We start from the raw sequence: 20926 nt of genomic DNA, 5'->3' as shown, positions 1-20926 counted from the left end.
ATTGAATAATGAAGTTAATTTTATATTATATCATATATCATCCAGAAGCTGTTTAATATGTTTATTATGTGTTCACAAAGTAACCTAACCAGACTGGCACTCAGTGTAGAGAACATTTTTGAAAGCACATGTATTTCCACTAGATCCAGATATCTATTTGGATCTTCACCAAACTGCCCACACTCGATTATCACTCCTCTAAATGGGTTTTTCGTCAAGATCCAATAATTATTTTCCAAGAAATCTAAAAAAGTTCCCTTTATAACAATGTCAGCAAAATTGAATGGGTTCTTCCCTGATCCATACAGCATCCATCAAGAAAACTGTCAAGTAGATTTTTTGTAATCTCGCTTACAAACAAATGGACGCGGGTGAAAACACAAGAACATAGCCTCCTTCGCAAAAGGTAATAGTCATAATAATAAACATGCTTAATCACAGTATTAGTATGCAGTGCAAGGAAAGACTTTATTGAAACAATTCATGTAAAACAACTCCGAAATGAAACACCACCTAACTGCTTCATTTTCTCCTTATGGCAACTTTTACAGCATATTCAGAACTCTTTCATAGAAAAAGAAATATATTTAACAACTTAAACTACATAATTACATAGCAAGGATATCAGTGGAAATGTTAAGGCACTTGATCACCAGAAAAGGCCACGATTAGAAATGCTTCACTCGTTTGGTTCTTTAGTTAGCAGGACATACATAACAAAAAAAAAAGGAACTTTTGATATGGCAGTAAAGACTAAAATGAAGTTGGTAAAGACTAACCAGAAAAAAAAAAATCGAACTTACAAACTATTGCTCTAAGGAACAGACGGAGAGAACAATGACATTTGGTCCAACAAGTTAAAGAAGTGCTCCTTAAATTAGGTCTGTAAATAATCAGGGATACGAGATGTATAAATTATTAACATTTAGGAGACATGAAACCGTAAACACAAGAAACACTGTATGACCAGTAGATGGCAGTATAGATTATAAAAAAGGCTAACCTGCAGGAAAACATCATACTGAAGAGTCTGTCTCTAAAAAGTAAACTTTACCCCCTTTGACAGGATTTACTTTGGTTTACTGGAAACAGACGTGGGATGTGAGTGGCGGGTGAAGCAGAACTAAAACTGAAATAGAATGATAAACCAGGCGTGGAAGTTAGGCGACATCTGGATTTTAACTAGGAGGTTAAAAATGTTTCTTAAATGTGTTTGAATACGTCCTATCACTCAGGACCGGTGGTTTGGATATGTATGATTAAGAGCTGGTTTAATTGGAAAAAAAGGGGAGGAGAAAAGGATGAGGTTTAAAAAAAAAAAAAAATTACAAAAATAGTCCTCCATAATTTCACTTTGCAACTAAAATAAATAAAGCCAGCATTGAAGAAACATATTCTTTGTCAGCCAGCTTACATTGTTATAAACAGGCCTTTAGCTGGATATACAAAGGTTTTTTCACAGAGCTTTAGAAGAGGGAGAGATCCACCATCCGAATATTCCTTCATCAGGATGGAAGAGTGTGTTTGTAGAACTCCATTGTGTCAGAGTGGGACCCTGCCTGTATTTAATTGAGCAGAAACGCACTGTCCAGCTTTGTGCATACAGTAGCTTCTTTGAGAGGTTATTGTTGTTGGTCTCCGTCAACTGCTCCAGTCATTCCCCCCCACCCCCCAAAAAAGAAAGGCACAAAAGAGTTGTTTGGCAAAGACACATTGTAGTAGAAAGTTGAACGAGTCTTTTCGAACAACGTGCTCCATCTGTCCCTCCGCGAAGGTTTTGGTCTCATTTGCAAACCTGAATTTGTTTCCGTTTCAGCTGGAACGTCCGGATCTCCCCGCTCCCCATCCGAGACAGCCTCACCCGTCATCACATAAACTGAGGTCCAGTGTCGCCGTGTTTGCTTTGAACAGCATGGGTGGGGGGAAGCATCTCTTTTTCTCCGCCCCGTCCGGAAACAAACGCTAGGTCTCCTCGTCCCACAGACACAGCTGCTTCTGGGGAACGTAGTAGGTGAAATGGTAGCCCTTGCTGCAGCTCTTTATGCCACACTTGTAGGTGCTGCCTCGGCCCGTGGTGTCCCGGCTGCGGCAGTACTTCAGCAGACACGGGTACCACTCCAGGCGCAGGCTGTACGTGCAGACACAGGGCTGCCACAAGTCTTTAGTGGAGTGACAGGCCTGAAAGCTGGGCGCCTCTGTGGTCACGGGCAGGACCTCGAATATGGAGGGGTCCACGCCTACGACACAGACAGGAGCATGGGCGTTATTATCAGAAGGTTCAGCGGTATACACAAACAACATGCTATCATACAGCTGAGTGAATCATCCCCTCTCACTGAAATGAAGAGGGTAAACAAAGTGGCCAAGTGGAGGGAGACAGGGCCGTGATTTGGAAGCTTTGTTATGCAAAGGAGACGCAACTGTGATTCTCTTTGCAGATACCAGTGCACCGCTTGTTTAATGCAAAAGAGAGCTTTGTGAGCCATGACGATCAACATTGTTCCCTGTACAACAGTGCTGTCAGCGGACAATGGTGCTGTCATATGGATTCTCCTCAGCTCAGACAATTTGGATTTCATTGCCATTAAGATGCAGGATCTCACTGGATTCCACTAGAAGGCCTTCGCTAGATAAGACTTTATTACTGTGTTTTAAATTCAGGGAAGCGGGAATGTGGACAGACAGCTCGGAGGAATGAACAAAATGTAGCTATTCAGGTTTTCTAAAGTAAAAGAACAGACCTAAGTGGCTCAGGAAAATGTACATAGTGGCTGCATGAGAGGACGCAAAATGTCAGCTGTTCCGAACTCTCTCGGGAACTTTTCCTGGCAACAAGTGTGCAGCGAGTGGGCGTGTTGACGGATTTTAAAATATGCGATAGACTTGAGATGCACAGATCGGCTCTCACAACAGCTGAATCCACACGTAGGCTCGACTCATCCGCCCATCACTAACCCGAAGGAGTTATTTTTCTCCAATTTAGAGACCAACACCAACATCAACATTCCACCTCTACTATACACATATTGGACGCTATCAAATATGTCAACTTGGAAAGATGATGAGATCCGAGAGCTTTTGATACTAAGGTCTAATACCGGTGTTGATATAAAAATTAATAAAAAAAAAAAGGCATGATTTCAGCGGTGGAATTTATACGTCATGTCCTGCCTCCTTCAGTCCCTTCCCGGACACCCCCCACCGAATGTTCTGGACATATCCTTGTTATTGTGAACATGTCTGACCAGCACAATCTCCGGCTGTGTTCTTCTTATGTGCATTTTTCCAGAGTTCATGTCTAAAAACAGCTATGTGTAGAATGAAGAGTGATGTAGGCATAGCACTTAAAAAAAAAAAAAGAGATAAACTGTGGAGTCATATCACCAACATGAGGGAAAGAGGTGTTGAGGAGATAGGGATGACAGGGACAGTGTGTGGTGGGGGGGGGGGGGGGGGTAAAGACAGTCAGTAGAGATAAGGGGGGGGGGGGGGGAGAGAGATAAGAGATAAACCAACAGACTAACACGTCGCTCAATCCGCCTATAAAACATTTCAATAATAAAACAAAGGGCACGATGACCACTGACCTTTGTCCAGCCAGTGTTTGACATCTGACTCCCGGGTGTAGACGGCCTCTCTGGCTTCGCTGCACATGTTGTGGATGTGGGAGCTGAGCTGCAGGGCCCGGCTGAGGTTGACGGCCACGCTCATGGTCAGCTGCTCCAGTCCCCTCCGCTCCTCGGCCAGGCGAATGGCATGAGGGTTTTTCTGAGCAGACAGAGCAGGAGGATAAAGAGCGTTTCAATGTGATCATTCAACTGACGACAATTACCCGGCTCAAAATGTCGCCTCCAATGTCGTACCTGTCTGAGCCGGGCCATGGACTCGCTGGGGATGATCTCATTGCGGTTGAGGCGCGAGATGAAGCACAGCGCCTGGTACTGGTTCTGCCCTCTTTCCAGCTCGCCGAGGATCAGCGCCCGAAATATCTTCACATCCTGCAAGACACGGCGAGAGATGAGAGACGTGTGGCGGGCCGAGCGGATACACAGACAGTTCCCACTCGACATTGAAGTGGTGCGAGAGGCCAGGCTGTCATAACTTACTGTTTATATGCGCAGGCTCATACAGATTAGAACAAATAGTCTTTCCATTCTGGTACTTGATGCAGCACTTTTCCAGACACACAGAGTAATTCTATACGGGGGGAGTTCAAAGATGCTCAAACAACCATCTGCTCAGAGTAAAGGGGAGTTTATGTTCTCTCCAGCCATAGAGTTTCATCTGACAGTTTGTTGATACTTTTTATTGTCTGTACGCCTGCGAGACGTCGCTCCGGTCACGCTCTGGTTACTTTTGCTGTCAAATTAAGGCTCATGGGCCTGTTTCATGGCAAACTTATCCGAGATTCTTGCATGCCATTAAAGTTATTTGACCGCTCTGTTTTATGTGGAGCCGTAGAAATAGGAAAACGGTGATAGCGGAGACCTCGCGCGCGCACACAGAAACCTTGCTGCTGTTGGCAAATGTGACGGAGACTTGGCGCCGAACCAAAGGCCATAAAGAGTTCCGTAAGAGGGGAGGCAAAGCATGATGGGAAGCTCCAGCGGTGGGGAGAGCAGAGCAGAGCAGACCTGTCTCCCTATTCACCAGACACCCCCCCCGTCTCGGCTTCAGCTTCCAAGACAGGCACACACAGTCCCAAACACCCCTCCTCCGCTTTTCACACACCCGTCCGAAGCAAACAGGCTTCGGAGGAGGAGTGGTACCGAGGCTGTCACTCCCCGAGCGGGAGGAACCCTGCGGATAAAATGGGAGCAGAGATAACCCCCATCGAGTCCTCCCCGAGCTCGAGGGTCCCATCGGCCTGCCCACAAGAATGTACGCACTGGCAGGGGAGCCATGCAACCTGCCGAAAAAGTGTTTACGCTCTACTCTGTGGGATCGCCGGTCCCCCCCCCCCCTCCCGAGCGCCACTTCTATCTGTGAAAAGAGTTTCTGGCAGGCGTACAACACAAGCACGGCTGTTCCACAAGACAATCATGCGATGCTATTTGACCTTTGGAAAGCAAATCACTGAGCAAATATTGATTCACAGGCTTTGCGAGATATTAACCTCGGATCACCACCAACACCCCCCCCCCCCCCTCCTCCTCCTCATCCCTACAACAGATCTCTGTGAGTGGCTTTATGAAAAACTCAGACTCAAAGGAACCCAGAAAGTTGAAATGAAATAGCGCACATGTTGCCATGCTGTGATAATAGCCCCGTACTCTTGTTGTTTTTTTGGACAGAGAGAACAAAGTCTGACTGATTAAAGAGAATGTCAGGACCAGAGGAGGCACCGATATATCATCGTGAACGGAGATGGGCGAGAGTGCCATTTCCCCTCAAGTGAAGGGAGACGCGGAGGCCACGACTTCCAGACCTCCCATATTGCAGACACATGGCGCTACACTGGGATGCTGTGTTTGTAGGCAGCGAGAGAGAGAGAGAGAGAAGGGGGAAGGCATTCGTCTCAGCCACATGGATCTGCCCCAGGGCTCTCTGGGTAATTACAGAGAGGCAGGGTAGAACCCCACCGATTCCTCTTCTTTGGAACTTTGCTTAATACTAAAGTGTGGACGCCGAGATCGCCTCCTCCTCCTCCTCCTCCTTCTCCTCTGGTGTCATTATGTGTCCAGATTAATGATTGTCTACTGCTGCTGCCACGCAATTGGATTTAGGCCAAAAAGGCGAGGGGAGGGCACCGGTGCAAACTGTGGCGACAACATTTTCTGATGCAACTTCACCCGACACCATCTGTACACAATGGGTCAACTTACGGGGATAGTTGTTTTTTTAGGCTCTTCATGCAGAGTAAGAAGAGACAATCAACACCACTCTTTTGTTTCCATGCTAAACATGAGGCTACAGTCGGCAGACGATTGCTTAAATGGCTAAAAAATAAAACCAGCGTTGGTATCCCGGCAGTTTAGGCGCAGCTGAGATAATAATCAGCGCGGCTAAACTGGGTTAGGGTTAGGGTTAGCCAATAGAGTGAGCCAATAGAGTAATAACAATGACATCATCTGCCACATCTCTGTTCCAGACAGAAGCTGCTGGATTCAACCGTTTGTTTGGACAAGACCAGACTCACGGCCTGAAAACCAGCACTGGAACATGCACACGCTGACTGGCTGGTGAAGACAAACACACTCAGAGTGTGATGAAAAGAAAAAAGGTGGTAAAACGAGTGAAACGTGCACTGCTGTTGTGATGACAGGCCGCATCCAAACAAGTCGGAGCCTAACGCAAAGTGTTGATGAGGAGAGACGGATATCAAGGCCACCATCTTGCACAGGGTGTGGGCCCCTGGCAGCGAGTTTCCCACCGATCGGCGATTCTGTTTCAGCTGTCAAATAACTAATCTCAAGCAAAGTGACTGTAAAGATGAGCACTTGAACAAACATCACTGTTATAAGAACAACCGCAATTAACAGAAACCACCTAAATTTATGTGTACTTTCAATTTTGGTTCATGGCCATCCACTAACATACGATTGAGATGCTTTGGCTTCACTTTCTGTCATCTATCTCTCTATTAGTCCATGGGCAGAGCAGAAGTGAGTAACATACTGTTTTCTGTCGTGGCAGAACCTTTGCACTCTATATAAAGATTCAGTCAAATTTTGCTGCCAGTGCTTGAAACTGAAGGGCAAGTCAAATTAAATTCCGAAGTACTGCTTAAAGAAGTGGTTGTTCCTATATCAGGGAAGTGAGTCACCACCTAAAAGTGCATTTCCTCAGACCTACGTTAAATGAAAGGTCTGCACACCAGCATTTAGAGAAAATCATCAGGTACGGACATTAAGAATTAAAGAGTGACATTTCCTTCTTCTTGAAAGAGACGGGCAATACCATAATCAAAGGGCAGCGTTGCCTTGAGTTTTTCCCCCACCAGAGCCGCTTAAATGTCAGCACGGCTATAAATAATCCACACAAGTACAGATTCCTCAGCATTGCTCCTTGACACCGGGGGACTTAGTGCATTTGTAGACAAACTAGCGCTGGCCAACAGCCAAACACAAGTCTGTATTCATGCAACCTGACATGTGGGTCATACTAAGACCTGTTGAACAGGAGGTAGGCGGGGGCCTGTTGCGTTTGTGGCTACCTTTGGTGGGCCCGATTATTTAATGAGGTGCACAAAAGCCTATTCAGACACTCAAAGGGTGCCATTTACAGAGAACATTCTCCTTCACTGTAGTTGTAACCCACCTGGCCCAGTGCAGTCTCTTTACGGAGCATGTACCTGGTTTACTGGCTCTTAGAATCAGAGCTGTGTGAGGCTCATATACTGGAGGAAAAATAACCCCATTTCTCTACCAGGCTTCTGTGGCTGAGAGCAGTTTAAATGTCACAGTGAAATACTACAAGACATAAAACGTTAACTTTGGATTTTTCATACGAACTGTGCCACCTCACACTTACATGCATGGATGGACTTTTGAACTCATAGAAAGGCATGCACACACACTGAGACAGACCCCCTTACACACACACACACACACACACACACACACACACACACACACACACACACACACACACACACACACACACACACACACACACACACACACACACACACACACACACACACACACACACACACACACACACACACACACACTAGCTAGCTATCCCCCTGTGCAGGGAGTTCTTCCTGTTTTCCAATCCCCTCTAAGACCCTGCCTGTTGATAAGGCTGATGACTAGCTGCTGGTCAGCCATGCTCATTTGAAATCATTGCGGGTCTGTGTATGTGCAATGGTCGAAATTACCCTTTAAAAGTAATTATTAAGAGCTGAAATCATAAATGGATGGATTTATAAAAACACAAAATAAGAATTTAATCCATTCTTTTTCCTTTTTTAAAGTCCCTTTCCTAGTCACTGGTTAGCAAAAGCAAAAGCCATTTTCAGACATGAACTGGAAAATGTCCAGAAAATAGGGTCTGGATATTTTCTGGAGTTTGGTTTTCACGCAGCAGGAGATTGTCCTGTTGGGGAAAATGTCTGAAACTTTCAGGTGACGGGTGGTCGTCTCTGTTGAGCACGCAGGAGGCCGGACATGTTGTGGAAATCACGTGTTTTTGTTAACAGTACATTGACACTGGCATTGGCGCTTATCACCAAAAGCCCTTGAATTTCATTCTGTCCCCAAATAACGTTTTGCGTCCTCTGCGTGTTACAAACGACATCATCAAGCCGACCCTGCTCACTAAATTTTCCGGACATTTTCCTGATCTATTCTCACATGGGCTCACTGGGGGGTGCCTGGAAGGAAAAGTTCCATAAGAGAATTCTGCGTTCTCACGTACAGATGCTTTGGAAAATGGAACTTAAACATAAAAGCTCATAGAATTCAGTTGATCCTATAATCTTGTATTTAAGATACCAGATGAAACATCGTATTGACTTTACAGACCACCCAACCTCACTAAATGGTTCTGACTTCCTTCTAAAAACAACATATGGATTTACCATATTTTGGGATGGGGAAGATATTTGTTGGTGTGCATGAGCGGAGCGCGGTGGGAAAGCACAGGTGTAGGCAGGGATTAAGGAACACGTTGGGGGAGAGAGAGAGGGGTGGAGAGGGCGAGACAGACAAAAGGAGCGGGAGAAAAGCTGCTGCGCGAAGAAATGCTTGAGTTGAAGCTAATTACAGAGGCTCCGACGGCAGGAATGTGGAGTCACATCTTGGGCTGGTCACACCTGGCTGTCCAAAGAGTGAACCAATTAGTAAACAGTGGCAGTGAATGGACAATGCAAACACGGGAGGCCACAGAAAGAAGGAGTTCCCCCTGGCTATTTACTTGGCAACATTGGGAGGTAACTTACTTTGCCTACTGCTGGAGGTTTAATACTCGAGTGTTATACATGAACTCAGGAGTCGAAACATAAAAACCGCACCAGCAGCTTTCAATAAATCTTCCAAATGCTTCAACCCTGTGTAAAATATGTGCAGGCCACACTGAGGGAATTCTTCACACAGAATCTGGAAACAATTATCCAGACACCCAAACTGTTTATGGAGACTTTGCATTCAGGAAATGAGAGACAAACAGCGAGTGCTAACAGGGAAGGAAATGAGGCAGAAAGATAAGGGGAAAAAACAATAGAGACAGCTACACTCCCATTCTGCCTCTAACCATTGACCTGCACCTTTTATATCCTGTGGCTGGACAAACACCAACAGCTGTTTTAAGGCAAAGGAATATAAAAATAAATGGTATAAGAAACTATTTATAAGAAAAACTTTTTGGGAAAAGCAATTATATGATAATGCTATATTTTCAAAGCCTTGTTTGCAAATATGATATATAAATAAATTCATATATGCATACTGTGTGTTTTCAACACCGGACATTTTTGCTTCTAGCAATAATTTTCCATTATATTTGGAAAATGTGAATATCACATTATTATTATCACAATATTTTTTATAGAAAAATGTTATTCTACTTTTTACACTGTTCTATAAAAGCACTTTTTAAACCTACTTTCTTTGCTCTTTTCTCTTAATGTTTACTGTAGGAATACTATTTTATGGCTGGGTTAGACACAAGAGCAGTTTATTTGACAAATAAACAGGGGTGGTGTAATACTGTCACTGACTTTAAACTTTAGCCATAGAACTGAACTGTCACCGAGGTTGCAGAGTCTAGTTAAACACAGTACCTCTGTGTAAAGTAGCCAAAAAGGATTTGACTAAAGTGCACTTCAGGACACTGTGCAGGGATCAAAACGGGAGATCTGGCAGAGCAAACCCTTTGTTAGCTTTTTGTTGCCAACTGTGATCTTCAAACCTCTGAATGATCGCAGCTATGCACAGTGCAAGCCACGACTGCCGTCTGCTTATCCATCAAAGGATGTGAGTGCAGCTCGGTGCACTCAACTGTCGCTGATCACTGGAGGAAGAAATAAAAAAGGATCTGAACGTGTGAATGATAGCTGTTCCTGTCTCCCCTGCATCACTGTGGGAATGGGAAGCCCTTTTCTTTATCAGCAGCATTACATATGAACATCTGGCCCGTACGCTGGGGGGAGGATCACGGATAAAGACATCAACCGAGGCCACCAGAGGGCAAAGGGGCCCATGTGGGGCCTTGAAGGGCCACAACAAGGCCACAGAAGAGGCTTTTTTTCCACTGGGATTCAGAGTCAGCCGGAACAAAGGGGGGTTCGGAGAAAGATATAAGAGGGTCCATCTTTGGAAAGGTAAACGCCTGCCTGCACACATTGAAATGACACTGATGGGGTAAACAGAAATGAATTAATATGAACCCAAAATCTGAAATAATTTAATATATAAACTAAAAGGGAACAGAGCGTGTATATTAAAGCCATTGTCCAACAGTTATCTTACGAAAGTACATTTAAATTCACTAGATCCAGATTTACATTTGGATAAACACACCTGACTTCTTTTCATTAAGACCTAAGATTCTCGCAATATTCCTGGGTTCCTCTCCCCCCCCAGATCCACACCAAACTAAACAGGCTCACTCATGACCCAAAACAACATCCTTCCACAAGGTTCCGTTGTGATCTGTCCAGCGCAATGACTCAAACCTATGTAATAATATTAAATGTTTATTTATCTAATTCTAGGTAATGAGGGACTATTTGTCTTGAAAAGTGAGAGCAGGGCAGTTTGTCTGAATCCCCCATGTTGCTTTATCATTAACTTATTTGCGGAGTGTTCTTTCTCCCACACAGAAAAGAGCCATCATCATGACAAGGGAGGCTGAGCAGGAAGTAGACCTCTTCTGAGTGACCGCTCAACACAAATAATAGCTCGAACATCTGAAGGTTCATTGTGCTGACGGAGGAAGAAGTGAAACGCAAAGTTAGAAGTTTCATTTTCAAATCACTCTGGGCCTGAGTTTATAACGCGGATGAGTTCACTGACCGGTAGTGACTCGCAGATGACTCACTGTAACCTTTCCCAAAGTCATCATCTGCCCCCACAGTGTGTTACAACAACATATCCGGGAACGGGTCACACGTACCTGTAAAAAAACAAGTCTTTACAAGTTTATGCAAGTGACAAAGTGGGATGGTGTTTCAGGATAGTGTGAGAGGCAAGGTGTGGCGGCCCCGAGGTGACTGCACCGACTTGTACCTGATCTAATGAGCCAGCAGGCAGGAAAAAATACAATTAACAGTGGTTTCATTTCCCAGAAAACAGAAAAGAACTGCCAAAAGGTCGCCCCCACACAGGACAGTGTGCATAATGGCTACAGTTCAAGTTCCACTATCTATTAATCCCACAAATCTCTGTCAGCTGGCTTGTCTGTAGGCTCACACATCTTGAGAACCGTTCATCTCATCGGCTTCACACTTGGGATGTGTATTGATGAGGGCCCAAAGATGAGCAGTGGCAAATTGGGTATGATTTGGACAAGCAATACTTGGACAAGCAACACCCTTTGTGCAGGGGGCGGTGACGCAGCTTTGTGGTTCTGTGGAGTGCAGCAGTCGGCCTTTACTCGCCACAGCTCAATTACTACAGCTCACTTTTACAACTTCAGAAATAAAGCTGTAACCAGCATTACCATAGTCAAGCAACCCGGCATGTTTGGAATGGCCCCTGCACTAGATACTGCAATTCTGATGAGCGATGATGTAAGTGACGGCTGTGACAGACCAATGAATGGTCACCTGCCAAAATGGGTCACAGATATTGTGTATCCCAAAGGGGGTGAGGCCTCCCACCTCCCATTCTGCTTTTAACACAGCACATGAGGGTGTGTGAAGAATCTTCAGTTCATTCACACAGCAAGCTCATTGTTGAGCGAAGGACATAAAGCCGCTGTACTTTGAAGACAGTATACACATCAGGTATACAGTACAGCATGAGCTGATCGCTGGGCCCCAGGCCGCAACTCAATCCGCTTCCTAAAGGCTGAATTAACACAAGCGGCAGACGTGCTCATTCACATCGTGGCGCCATTGTTTACAAAATCCAGACCCATTTAATGTGATAGTGTGAGATAGTTGAGTGACTTCCCGACATCTGTTACTCCCTTGACCCAGCACAGCAAGAGGTCGCTCATGCAGTGTCAACACTGACAGACACATTTACAACTTTCATGCCGAGAACAAACTCTCCAAAACTTCAAATGGCTTTTGGTAGTTGTGCATTATTTATAATAATACTACAGCTTTTTCAAAACTGATGTGATTTTTTATGTAATCAGTTGTCCTTACCATGCCAATTATACCGTTTCCGGTCCACACCCAATTTGCCAGATATCTTCCAGAGGAGATTGTCTCGTCAGATGCGTTCACAACTACAGGAACCTTTTGGGAGCATATAGGCGATAGCTGGTGTCTGGGTGATGCAGAAGGCATGACAGAACTTATAGATGTAGAGTCGCAGGGGAAATCTCTCACATCGAAGATGGTGGGAGGAGATACTGACTCAGCCATAACATCTATTTTTGTGGTGACAAGATATTCTACAAGGAAATTGAAGTTTTGCAAGCGTCGCACGTTGTAAACGCCATCAACACGCCCTCTAACTCGATATGAATTTCCCTGCGGTATTCCCACATGAACTCACTGACATTTTCATGATTTTCCTCAAAATGTCTTGTGCAACTGACCCGACCATTTGTACTCTCACATACAGCCCCACGTTGTCTGAAAGCAGACAACATCCAACTTCAAACTTTGACTACAGAAGCATTTCTTGGATGACACCAGACTGTTTGAACATGACCTGACAACACCAGTGTATATAGAAAGCTTGAATAGCCTTTTCAAATCCTTCCACACTATTGGGACCAAAGGGTGATTTGTATATGTTCCAAAGACACAAAACGGTTCCAACAGTGCTCTCAGATGTTCTATTATATACTGTAGCCGAGGTGCATGAAGGATGTGCACCGTTTCCTCCCCGAAATGAGACCTTCTTCAAGTGTGAACTCAGCCGAGACAGGGCCTGTGTGAAGTCACTCGCATTCCTGCATTGATCAAACCCACCAGTCGGACATGAAAGTCAGACACACGGAGAACAAACTGATTAACTTCTGACAAAGGCCCTACATCTGGAACGACTCAAAACAGCCTCTCCAAATATGCGAGACATTTCCCTGGGATTAATCTCCGAGACATGGTTTATGTTCAGCTCAAGGTCTGTGACTGTGTTGGACCATAAATTGTTGCAGTGGTTGCCGAACAAAACAAAACAGATCAGCAAATAACAAATAGCTGTCAGTAGGGGGTTACAACAGCACATCTGCATTCACATGTAGTGTGTTGCACAGTTGTACATTGCCACAGCTTGTTGTCACACAGATTGCTGCAATTTCACATAATTGAGAGAAGATTCAGCTGTAAATACTCCACTGTGACACCAGATAGGAGGAGAGTTAAACTACCCGAATGAATGTGCCGGATGTGGTGTTGATAGCTAGCGGTCTCTCAATCAAAGCAATGACAATTGTGAAGCAGTGTGGGATCATGGGAGTTGTGGTCTTCACCACCATTGCTGGGGGGAAATCGACCCTATGGTCAAATCATGTTCACGGATGAGGTCATGTGTTAAAGTTTTATTCACATTACGCAGCAAATGGAAATGACTAATCCGGATCCGGTACGAGTGACTAATAAAAACAGTAGAAGGAGAAAACAGCAGATTGGCTAACTGGAAAAAACTGGATTTTACCTTTGTCATGCATCTTTGCCCCAAAAGTTAAAAGTAGAGATGGAAAAAAAAAAAGGTAAAGTAGATATGATGCAAATTAAAAGATGACAAATGAAATGTCTCATTACCTCAAATAAAATTGAGGATTTCTCCCGGTTTTAACATTGTTGGAAGTATGTTTGTAACCTGCAAATGCTCTTGGACAATAATCAAAAATGATAATGTGACAGCTCTTCAGTGGTTTCAACTTAATTCTCATGTGTTACTTACATGTGGATTTTTACTCAGCATGACACAGAGGTGTCGAGCGTAAGCTGAACCACATTATCTTTTCCATATGTCTACATGCCAATAGGAGCAAACGTAACCCTCCTGGAATCACAGTGCGGCTGATTCTCACAGTGATTCATTGCTTGGATGAGGTTGACTAAACTTCCTTCTCACATCCAGCAGAGCACTCCACCGGTCTCTAATGGCTAGAACATTTAACCATCACATCTCTGCCACGTAGTCACAAAGCACCGAGGAGCGAGAGGCTGGCTGTCGGATGATTAACCCTAAACCCTTTCTTTGGAAATGATACTGGTAAAGATGGTAGACTTTAAAGAATAAAAGAGGAAAAAGTGGAAATGCTTGCTGATCAGTTACATTCACTTATCCCATGTAACAAAAGAAGATTTGTACCAGTAGGCTACAGAATCCACCTTTGGCTGTGAAGTTCATTATAATCTCTCCAGTGTTCAACATCCCTGTTAAAACGCTCTTCTTCCCACATGCGTTCATCTGGACTGTATATTCATGGCAGCTGGAAGTGACAGCTCATCCAACTTTCCATAAATTCTGGAGATACTGCACAAGAGCTGAATAAAAACCACATGCATAAGAACTGAGGGGAGAGCGGTGAGGAGCAGGCAGGAGACGCAGAGGGGGACACAGGGAGAAAGAGAAGGAGGGGGCCAGGAGGGCGACCTACAACTGGAGCAGATAAATCAAGCAACGGAAAAGTAAAGTGATCTAAGAGGTTCTTGTTGGCTTTATCCAAGTAAACAAAACCATATGTGCGCCTGTACCCCGAGTGTGTGTCTGTGTGCAAGCACGTGTGCATGCACCAAGGGACGCATGCAACGCAGGCTCCCTGCTCACTGATCAGTGTACGTCTCTTTATATCGGTGTGTCACCATTGATTGGGGGTGACGGCCTCTTCTCTTTCAACTTTAAATTAGCTGTTTTGGTTGGTGAACCAGACGTGCGGATCAAAAAGGTCAGACATGCCCACTTAATCCTGGTAAATCTCCCCCTTCACATCTCGCCAGCCTGTCAGCTTCTGTGTGACAGCAACCATCACAGACACATGCCTCTGCTCTGTGAGCGCCGCCCCTCCCCTCGTACTCAGCAGTTGTACTTTTCCCTCCAGCTCTGACATTTTTGTGAAGAAGCCGAGATTGTCAAAAGTGAAACAGTGTCATCTTCCCAAAAAGAAAACTCAAATGCAGTGCAGAGCAGGGAGGGACGCTTGATCAGCTCGTCTACTTTTAGAAGAATTCTAAATATGGCTGCTGTTGCTCCGCTCTGGGCTGGTCCCACGAGCGGCGGGCGTTTTAGGGCCGCTGGGGTCTGTGGGCAACCACATCTGAGGAGCAGCAGCTGTCTTGACCTCTGCGAGACACATGCTGGGACGGAAGACGATGAATCAAACCAAAGCCCTACTTGGGTTACACCATCTACTCCAGGACGTTTGGGGGTTTTCACATTGGTGACCCTTGCATCCTTTGAAACAATTAAGCAGGAACCACAAGACAAGTGGGGTAATTTGATTAAAGCTTTGATGGTTTATAGATTTGGGGCTGGTCTCATGTTGTAATCACAAATAAATGGTGTAGGAAAAATACCTCTAGAAAAAGGAGAACAAATGGTAAACAAGTGGACACATTTCTCCCATTTGCCACAACTGAGTTTTGGGATTGTCAGCTTTACACCTTGGCACACAACTTGGATTTACAGAGGTCTGGAGATTACTAACAAACTCCTGTATGATCCGGTTTTGTCCTGACTGGGACCAATCAGGTGAAAGGGAAGGTTGGGGCTTGTCCGGGCTCCCTGAAGTGTCTCCAAGGTTTCTCAAATCAAACCAGGAATGGGGTAATTTTGGATCTTGCCTAATTCTAACTGTGATTAAATTGTGGGTTGTTGCTGCTCGGGTATGCAAGCTGGGACTTGATAAACCCTTAGTGGGTCACCTGGTTGAGGGGATTAGATGTTGACCCCCCCCATGACCCCAGGAACATCACTGGTGATGGACCCTAAGCACATTCTACAGATGTATCTTGCAGCCTGGAGAAGAGTCTTTAACTACAGGATTAACTTCTTGTTTTATCTGAGGACCTCGTGGAGAACTCAGGGAACCCCTCAGTTATTATTTTGGGAAACCTGGAGGGGACTCAGATGCAGCAAGTTCTGATTGAGACTGGCTAAGAGCAACTTTAAAATAGCATCGTCATCATATAATGTCAGGAAAACGCAGGGGGAACATGTTCGGTGCGTAAAAGTGTGTAGTTAGAGTTGTCGCCACCTCTCACCTGTTTAAAGTCCGCCATAAAAGTGATGAGTGTCCCATCTCCCTGCTTGAACTCCACCGATATCAGGTCTCTCTCGCTGTCCGCCTCCAGCACCTCCTCGGTCACCAGTCCGTCCACGAGCCGGACACGGACCCGCAGCTCCGACCCGAGTCCCACCGCGACCACCAGCACCAGGGCGCACAGACGCGTCAGTATCCGAACTGAAGCCGCAGACGCGCAACTCGCACACATCCCCGAAGACGCACAGCCCGACCCGACAGGGGAGAAAACCGAGGTGAAGTGTCCCAGATCTGCGTTCATTTCCCCTCAACTAGTCTCGGGGATTTGTCGTAAAAAGTCTTTCCCTTCACATTCAGAGCGGGGCTGTATTTCGCAGGTCGCACCTCCATATGGCCTCCTCCTCCTCCTCCTCCTCCTCCTGAGCGCAAGCACTTTCCAGAATTACATGGAAATCGGGACGACAATCCCCCTCTCTGAAATCACTGCTGTTTCACTTGCCGGAGCTGAGTTCACCTCCATTGAAAGTGTGTGTGTCCGGTGATAGGATCGTGCGCAATCCGGTTTCCCCCCCGCGCGCTACAGCGGCCGCCGACACTCGCACGTTGCTCCTCATTCTGCTTTCTGTTGATATTCACGTCTTCTTTTTATTCCTCCCTCGACACTTCATGCTCCCCCGTCACTTCCTACCCGTCGGTATCCCACCGCTTCCAAACTTTCTGTTGTGTGTGTGTGTGTGTGTGTGTGAGAGAGTGTGTGTGTAGGGATGGTAGTAAACTCTTAAAGCTATACCACCCCCTGAAAAGTCTGCCCATCCCCCTAAAGGCCTCATGTGATCGCTCTGCAACCAGCAGCAGGCTGCACTGATTACATCCAACTATTAAAACAAAGGTGAAGTTAGGAGTTGTTGCATCGCTGTGGTTGGTCCTGAAGGGCTTTACACAACAACACAAAACAAAACACAGCAACAGAGGAGAAAAAACAACAACACAAAAAAATAAAAACCTTGAACACAACAACAAACAACAGATGAAAAATAACTTCAAAAAACCTACAGCAAACCACAAAACGCAACAAATTAAAAATAACACATCAAATCAAAACACAAATCAGAGAAACATTAAACACAACAACAAATCAGAAAACACAAAGTTAACAAAACACTGCTGTGGTATTTTTTTGTCCTTTTCTTATGTGATTTCTTGTGTATTTTTGTGTTTTGGGGATTCGCTGACATGTTTTTTGATATTGTGTTGTGCTATGTCATTGATTGTTGTGTTTTGTGATTGGTTGTTGTGTTTGTGGTTTGGACGTCAGGGCCACTTGAGGCTTCTTATGATATCAAGATAAATATTTTGTAATTGAATTCCTTAACTTTGTTCACACTGTCATTGTATGAAAATAGCACTGCATGAATTCTTCTAACTCGTCTTTTTTGGGGCATATCAAATATTATTGTTGTATATTTGGATTCCACAAGTGTGAATAAACAACATCCTAATGAGGAAAACTGCATCGTAGGTTGTTCTAGTATTTCCCCTGTTATCCCTCTAACTAGTTTTATGAACAAAGTTGTGTAAAAACAAAGCAGAATCCCCCCCAACCTGTTGTTTCTCAGCTGTTAATCTAATGGATCAATCTAATCTCTGACACTCTTTGTTTATGAGTTCAGCTGTGATAGCGGCCCTCTGAAATAAATCTGTCAGGTAATTATTACCTTTGAAGACGTGAGTGATTCACAGGTTTCAACTGAAGTTAAAAAAGAATTGTAGTCTCTCTTTTACTTTTTGGCACATGTTATTACATTTTATGACGTCCTCAGGGGAAGAGCTTGAGGAGGCTGAGGTGAGAGCTGCCAAACAAAGAGATGCTGCCTATCTGATGTCGGAGCCTCATTCAATGTTTGATTGCCATCGTGTGTGTGTGTGTGTGTGTGTGTGTGTGTGTGTGTGTGTGTGTTACATCCTTGCAGCACCTATAACCACCTGAGCAGCGGTGTGTTATCTCTGCGTGGCTCGATGCACTGCATTCTGGGTGGGCCTCCCCCCGGGCCTGTGACCCCCACCAAACCTCCCCCCAATTGTGGCCGCACTCGAGTGCTGCTGAGACCAAGAGGTGGACGCTTCAGTGAAGGGGAAAACAAACAGAGAGGCCATAAAGCCGAGCAAACATGGTTAACCGGGCCTGGCAAACCAAACCCAGGCCCTGGATCCCGTTAGAGTGCAGGAGAGGAGGTCAGGCAAACACACCTCTTTGTCAAGCCGCGGGCATTCTGCGGCTACATCTCAGTTAGAGCGGTTTAAGAAGCCTCAGGCCCAACTTGGACCCATAGAACAGGACACGGGACACATGTCACATCTGACATTTCACTAAACCTCGTGAAGACAACCCGCTGCCAACCAACCTGCAGCGTCTCCCTCCGTCCCGATCGTCAGGAGTCATTTTGATCCCGTGCTTGCTTGTTGCACTTGTCATGTTGTATTTATAGGCAGAGGTCCAAACTGCAGTGGCTCTGTGAGGCTGTTTGCCTGCAGCGATAAAGACAGACATTGCAAAGCTACAGTTACTGAAGGGAAGTTGTCCTGCAGTAATTACAGACCCAATGAGGAGGGGTGGGTGAACCAGGTCAGTGCTTCACCTCGGTGGTCTGGTATGATACAATGGGCCAGAGGAGAGAACAAGCAAATGGGAAAATCATACAAACACCCTGAATAGGTTTTCTTACTGGCATGTGATCTGCTTGATACATCCAAAATTTCCAACCAATAAGAAACTTTCCCAAACTTTCCAAAAACTATTATCTAGCCAGTAACAAAGTTTTTCTGAAACTTATGTGATTTGTTATTTGATCAGTGATAAAATCCATTGTCTTTTTTCATGTGTGAACTCTAGAAAATGTCCGGGATATTTGGCCATTTTCTGGAGTCTGTGTTGTTCATATGAAGAACACATCAGGAGATTGTCCAGGTCAGTAGCGTTCACAACAACAGGGAAATGTCCGGAACATTCGGGTGGGAGGTGTTGCCTGGGTAGAGCCTGGAGGAGGATCACGTCACAAGAGTCACAACAACATTTTTGGGAACCCTGGGAACCTTTCCATTGTTGTCTACGCAAGTTGCGACACGTTACTGTATCTGGATGTGTTGTGACCTTTTGCAACACATGTGTCTTCAAAATTGATGAAGTTGTTTCCTTAATTTGCGCCTGTTTTTTTTCATTTGGATGTGTCTTAATTTGTAGTGCGTTCACGCTCTCTGTCACTGCAGAATAGCCCTCACCTCATCCTCCCCTTCCAAAGATGAAAGAGAACCTGTGGTAACCCGCTCCTGACGTAAACATATTGTATACGTTCTTAAATATAAAGGGCCCATTCTAGGGTAAAGAAAAAAAATATTTTACAATTTAGATCATCACACAAAAGTTAAACATCACTAGGATTACTGTATTTCATATAAAATGTCTGCCAATAGATCCTTATCACCTTTAAGACAACATCTAAGAACTTCAAAGTTCCCTATTTTGTCATGAAAGCAGCTCAGGTGATAGCCTCATGTGTTGATATAATGAAATTCACTATGAATGTACTTGTTTGATTTCACTGTACCTTCGCCGTTTCCCGAATTACCGACTTTATCTTTGTTGTGAAAAGCTCAGATGTGCTTGAATATCCTCCTGATGGTTCCAGCTGAAATGGAGGGGAAGGTATTTGCATTCCTGAAGGCAGGAACCTGTGAAATAGACACCGTCACCTTCGCTCTGTCTCCTCTCGTCTCTCTACGTGATCCCTGTTTCATCCGAGACACAGCTGGAAAAGTCTCCTAACCTAAACACATGGATTCTTGGCTTCCTCCTATAGTTGTGAAATAAGAAAAGCAATATACATCTCTTTGTTCAAACAGATGCGTTCACTCTAGAGCGATGATGTGATCATATAGATAAAGAATTACGAGCTCTGTGTTTATATTTCGACATCTCCCTAACTATTTAGTAGCTCTGGGGCATTCTTGCTCCACAGTGAATCACAGCTGAAAGGAATGGTCAAGATGCTATTGGAGTTTTACTATTCAAGAAGCCAAATTCAAAAGCAGCAAATTGGGGGGGGGGGGGGTTGCCATGTGGGTGACTCAACTGCTACAGACACACTCACACGTCCACCTCCATTTGGCTTTGGCCCAAGCCGAGGTGCTAAAACTGCATTCCACTCCTGTGTGTGGCACATATGCGTGGACTTGCACAACTTTAAAATGGTTTTGCGTATGAGAAAGGATTTGTGCCACCCAGATAGAACCTTTCGCCAAAACAGCAATCTTTTTTTCTTTCTTTTTTGATAGCGAACATAAAGAAAGCAAGGGGGCCCTTTGGTTTGTCATCTCCTAAATGCAGTAGCTCGGATTAGGAGCATGTTCCCACAATTGGAGCACTTTGCTTTCATAGCAGGGCGTGAAAACTCCCGATAGAGAAAGACAATATTTGCATTGTGAGTTGATCGCCATCACAGTAACACCGCTAATACTCCCTGCATGGCCGTGATATTTTGCTCCATAATGGTTTGCTTGAACAGAGCAATCAGAAAGCAATGAGCTGATGGGGTTTCACTGCAGAGAGGAGAGCCAAGGTCCTGGGATTGATCTGTCGTTGATCTCTCCTCCA

General features: G+C 44.9%; 1 protein-coding gene across 1 annotated transcript; it reads right to left on the bottom strand.

Annotated features, from left to right (window-relative positions):
• Window positions 1-449: 449 nt before the first annotated feature.
• oafa (OAF homolog a (Drosophila)) lies at window positions 450-17049 on the bottom strand. The gene is made up of 4 exons (XM_053422880.1): window positions 16280-17049; window positions 3864-3998; window positions 3588-3768; window positions 450-2237 (listed from the first exon to the last, which is right to left on the bottom strand). Exons 1-4 carry the CDS (start codon window positions 16577-16579, stop codon window positions 1963-1965), a joined length of 891 nt encoding a protein of 296 aa, XP_053278855.1. The 5' UTR covers window positions 16580-17049; the 3' UTR covers window positions 450-1962.
• Between the last annotated feature and the right edge of the window lie 3877 nt (window positions 17050-20926).

Source organism: Pleuronectes platessa, chromosome 5 (assembly GCF_947347685.1).
Source record: "Pleuronectes platessa chromosome 5, fPlePla1.1, whole genome shotgun sequence".
Classification (NCBI taxonomy): domain Eukaryota; kingdom Metazoa; phylum Chordata; class Actinopteri; order Pleuronectiformes; family Pleuronectidae; genus Pleuronectes; species Pleuronectes platessa.
The sequence above is the reverse complement of the archived record's forward strand: the minus strand, read 5'-3'. Positions and strand labels throughout refer to the sequence as shown.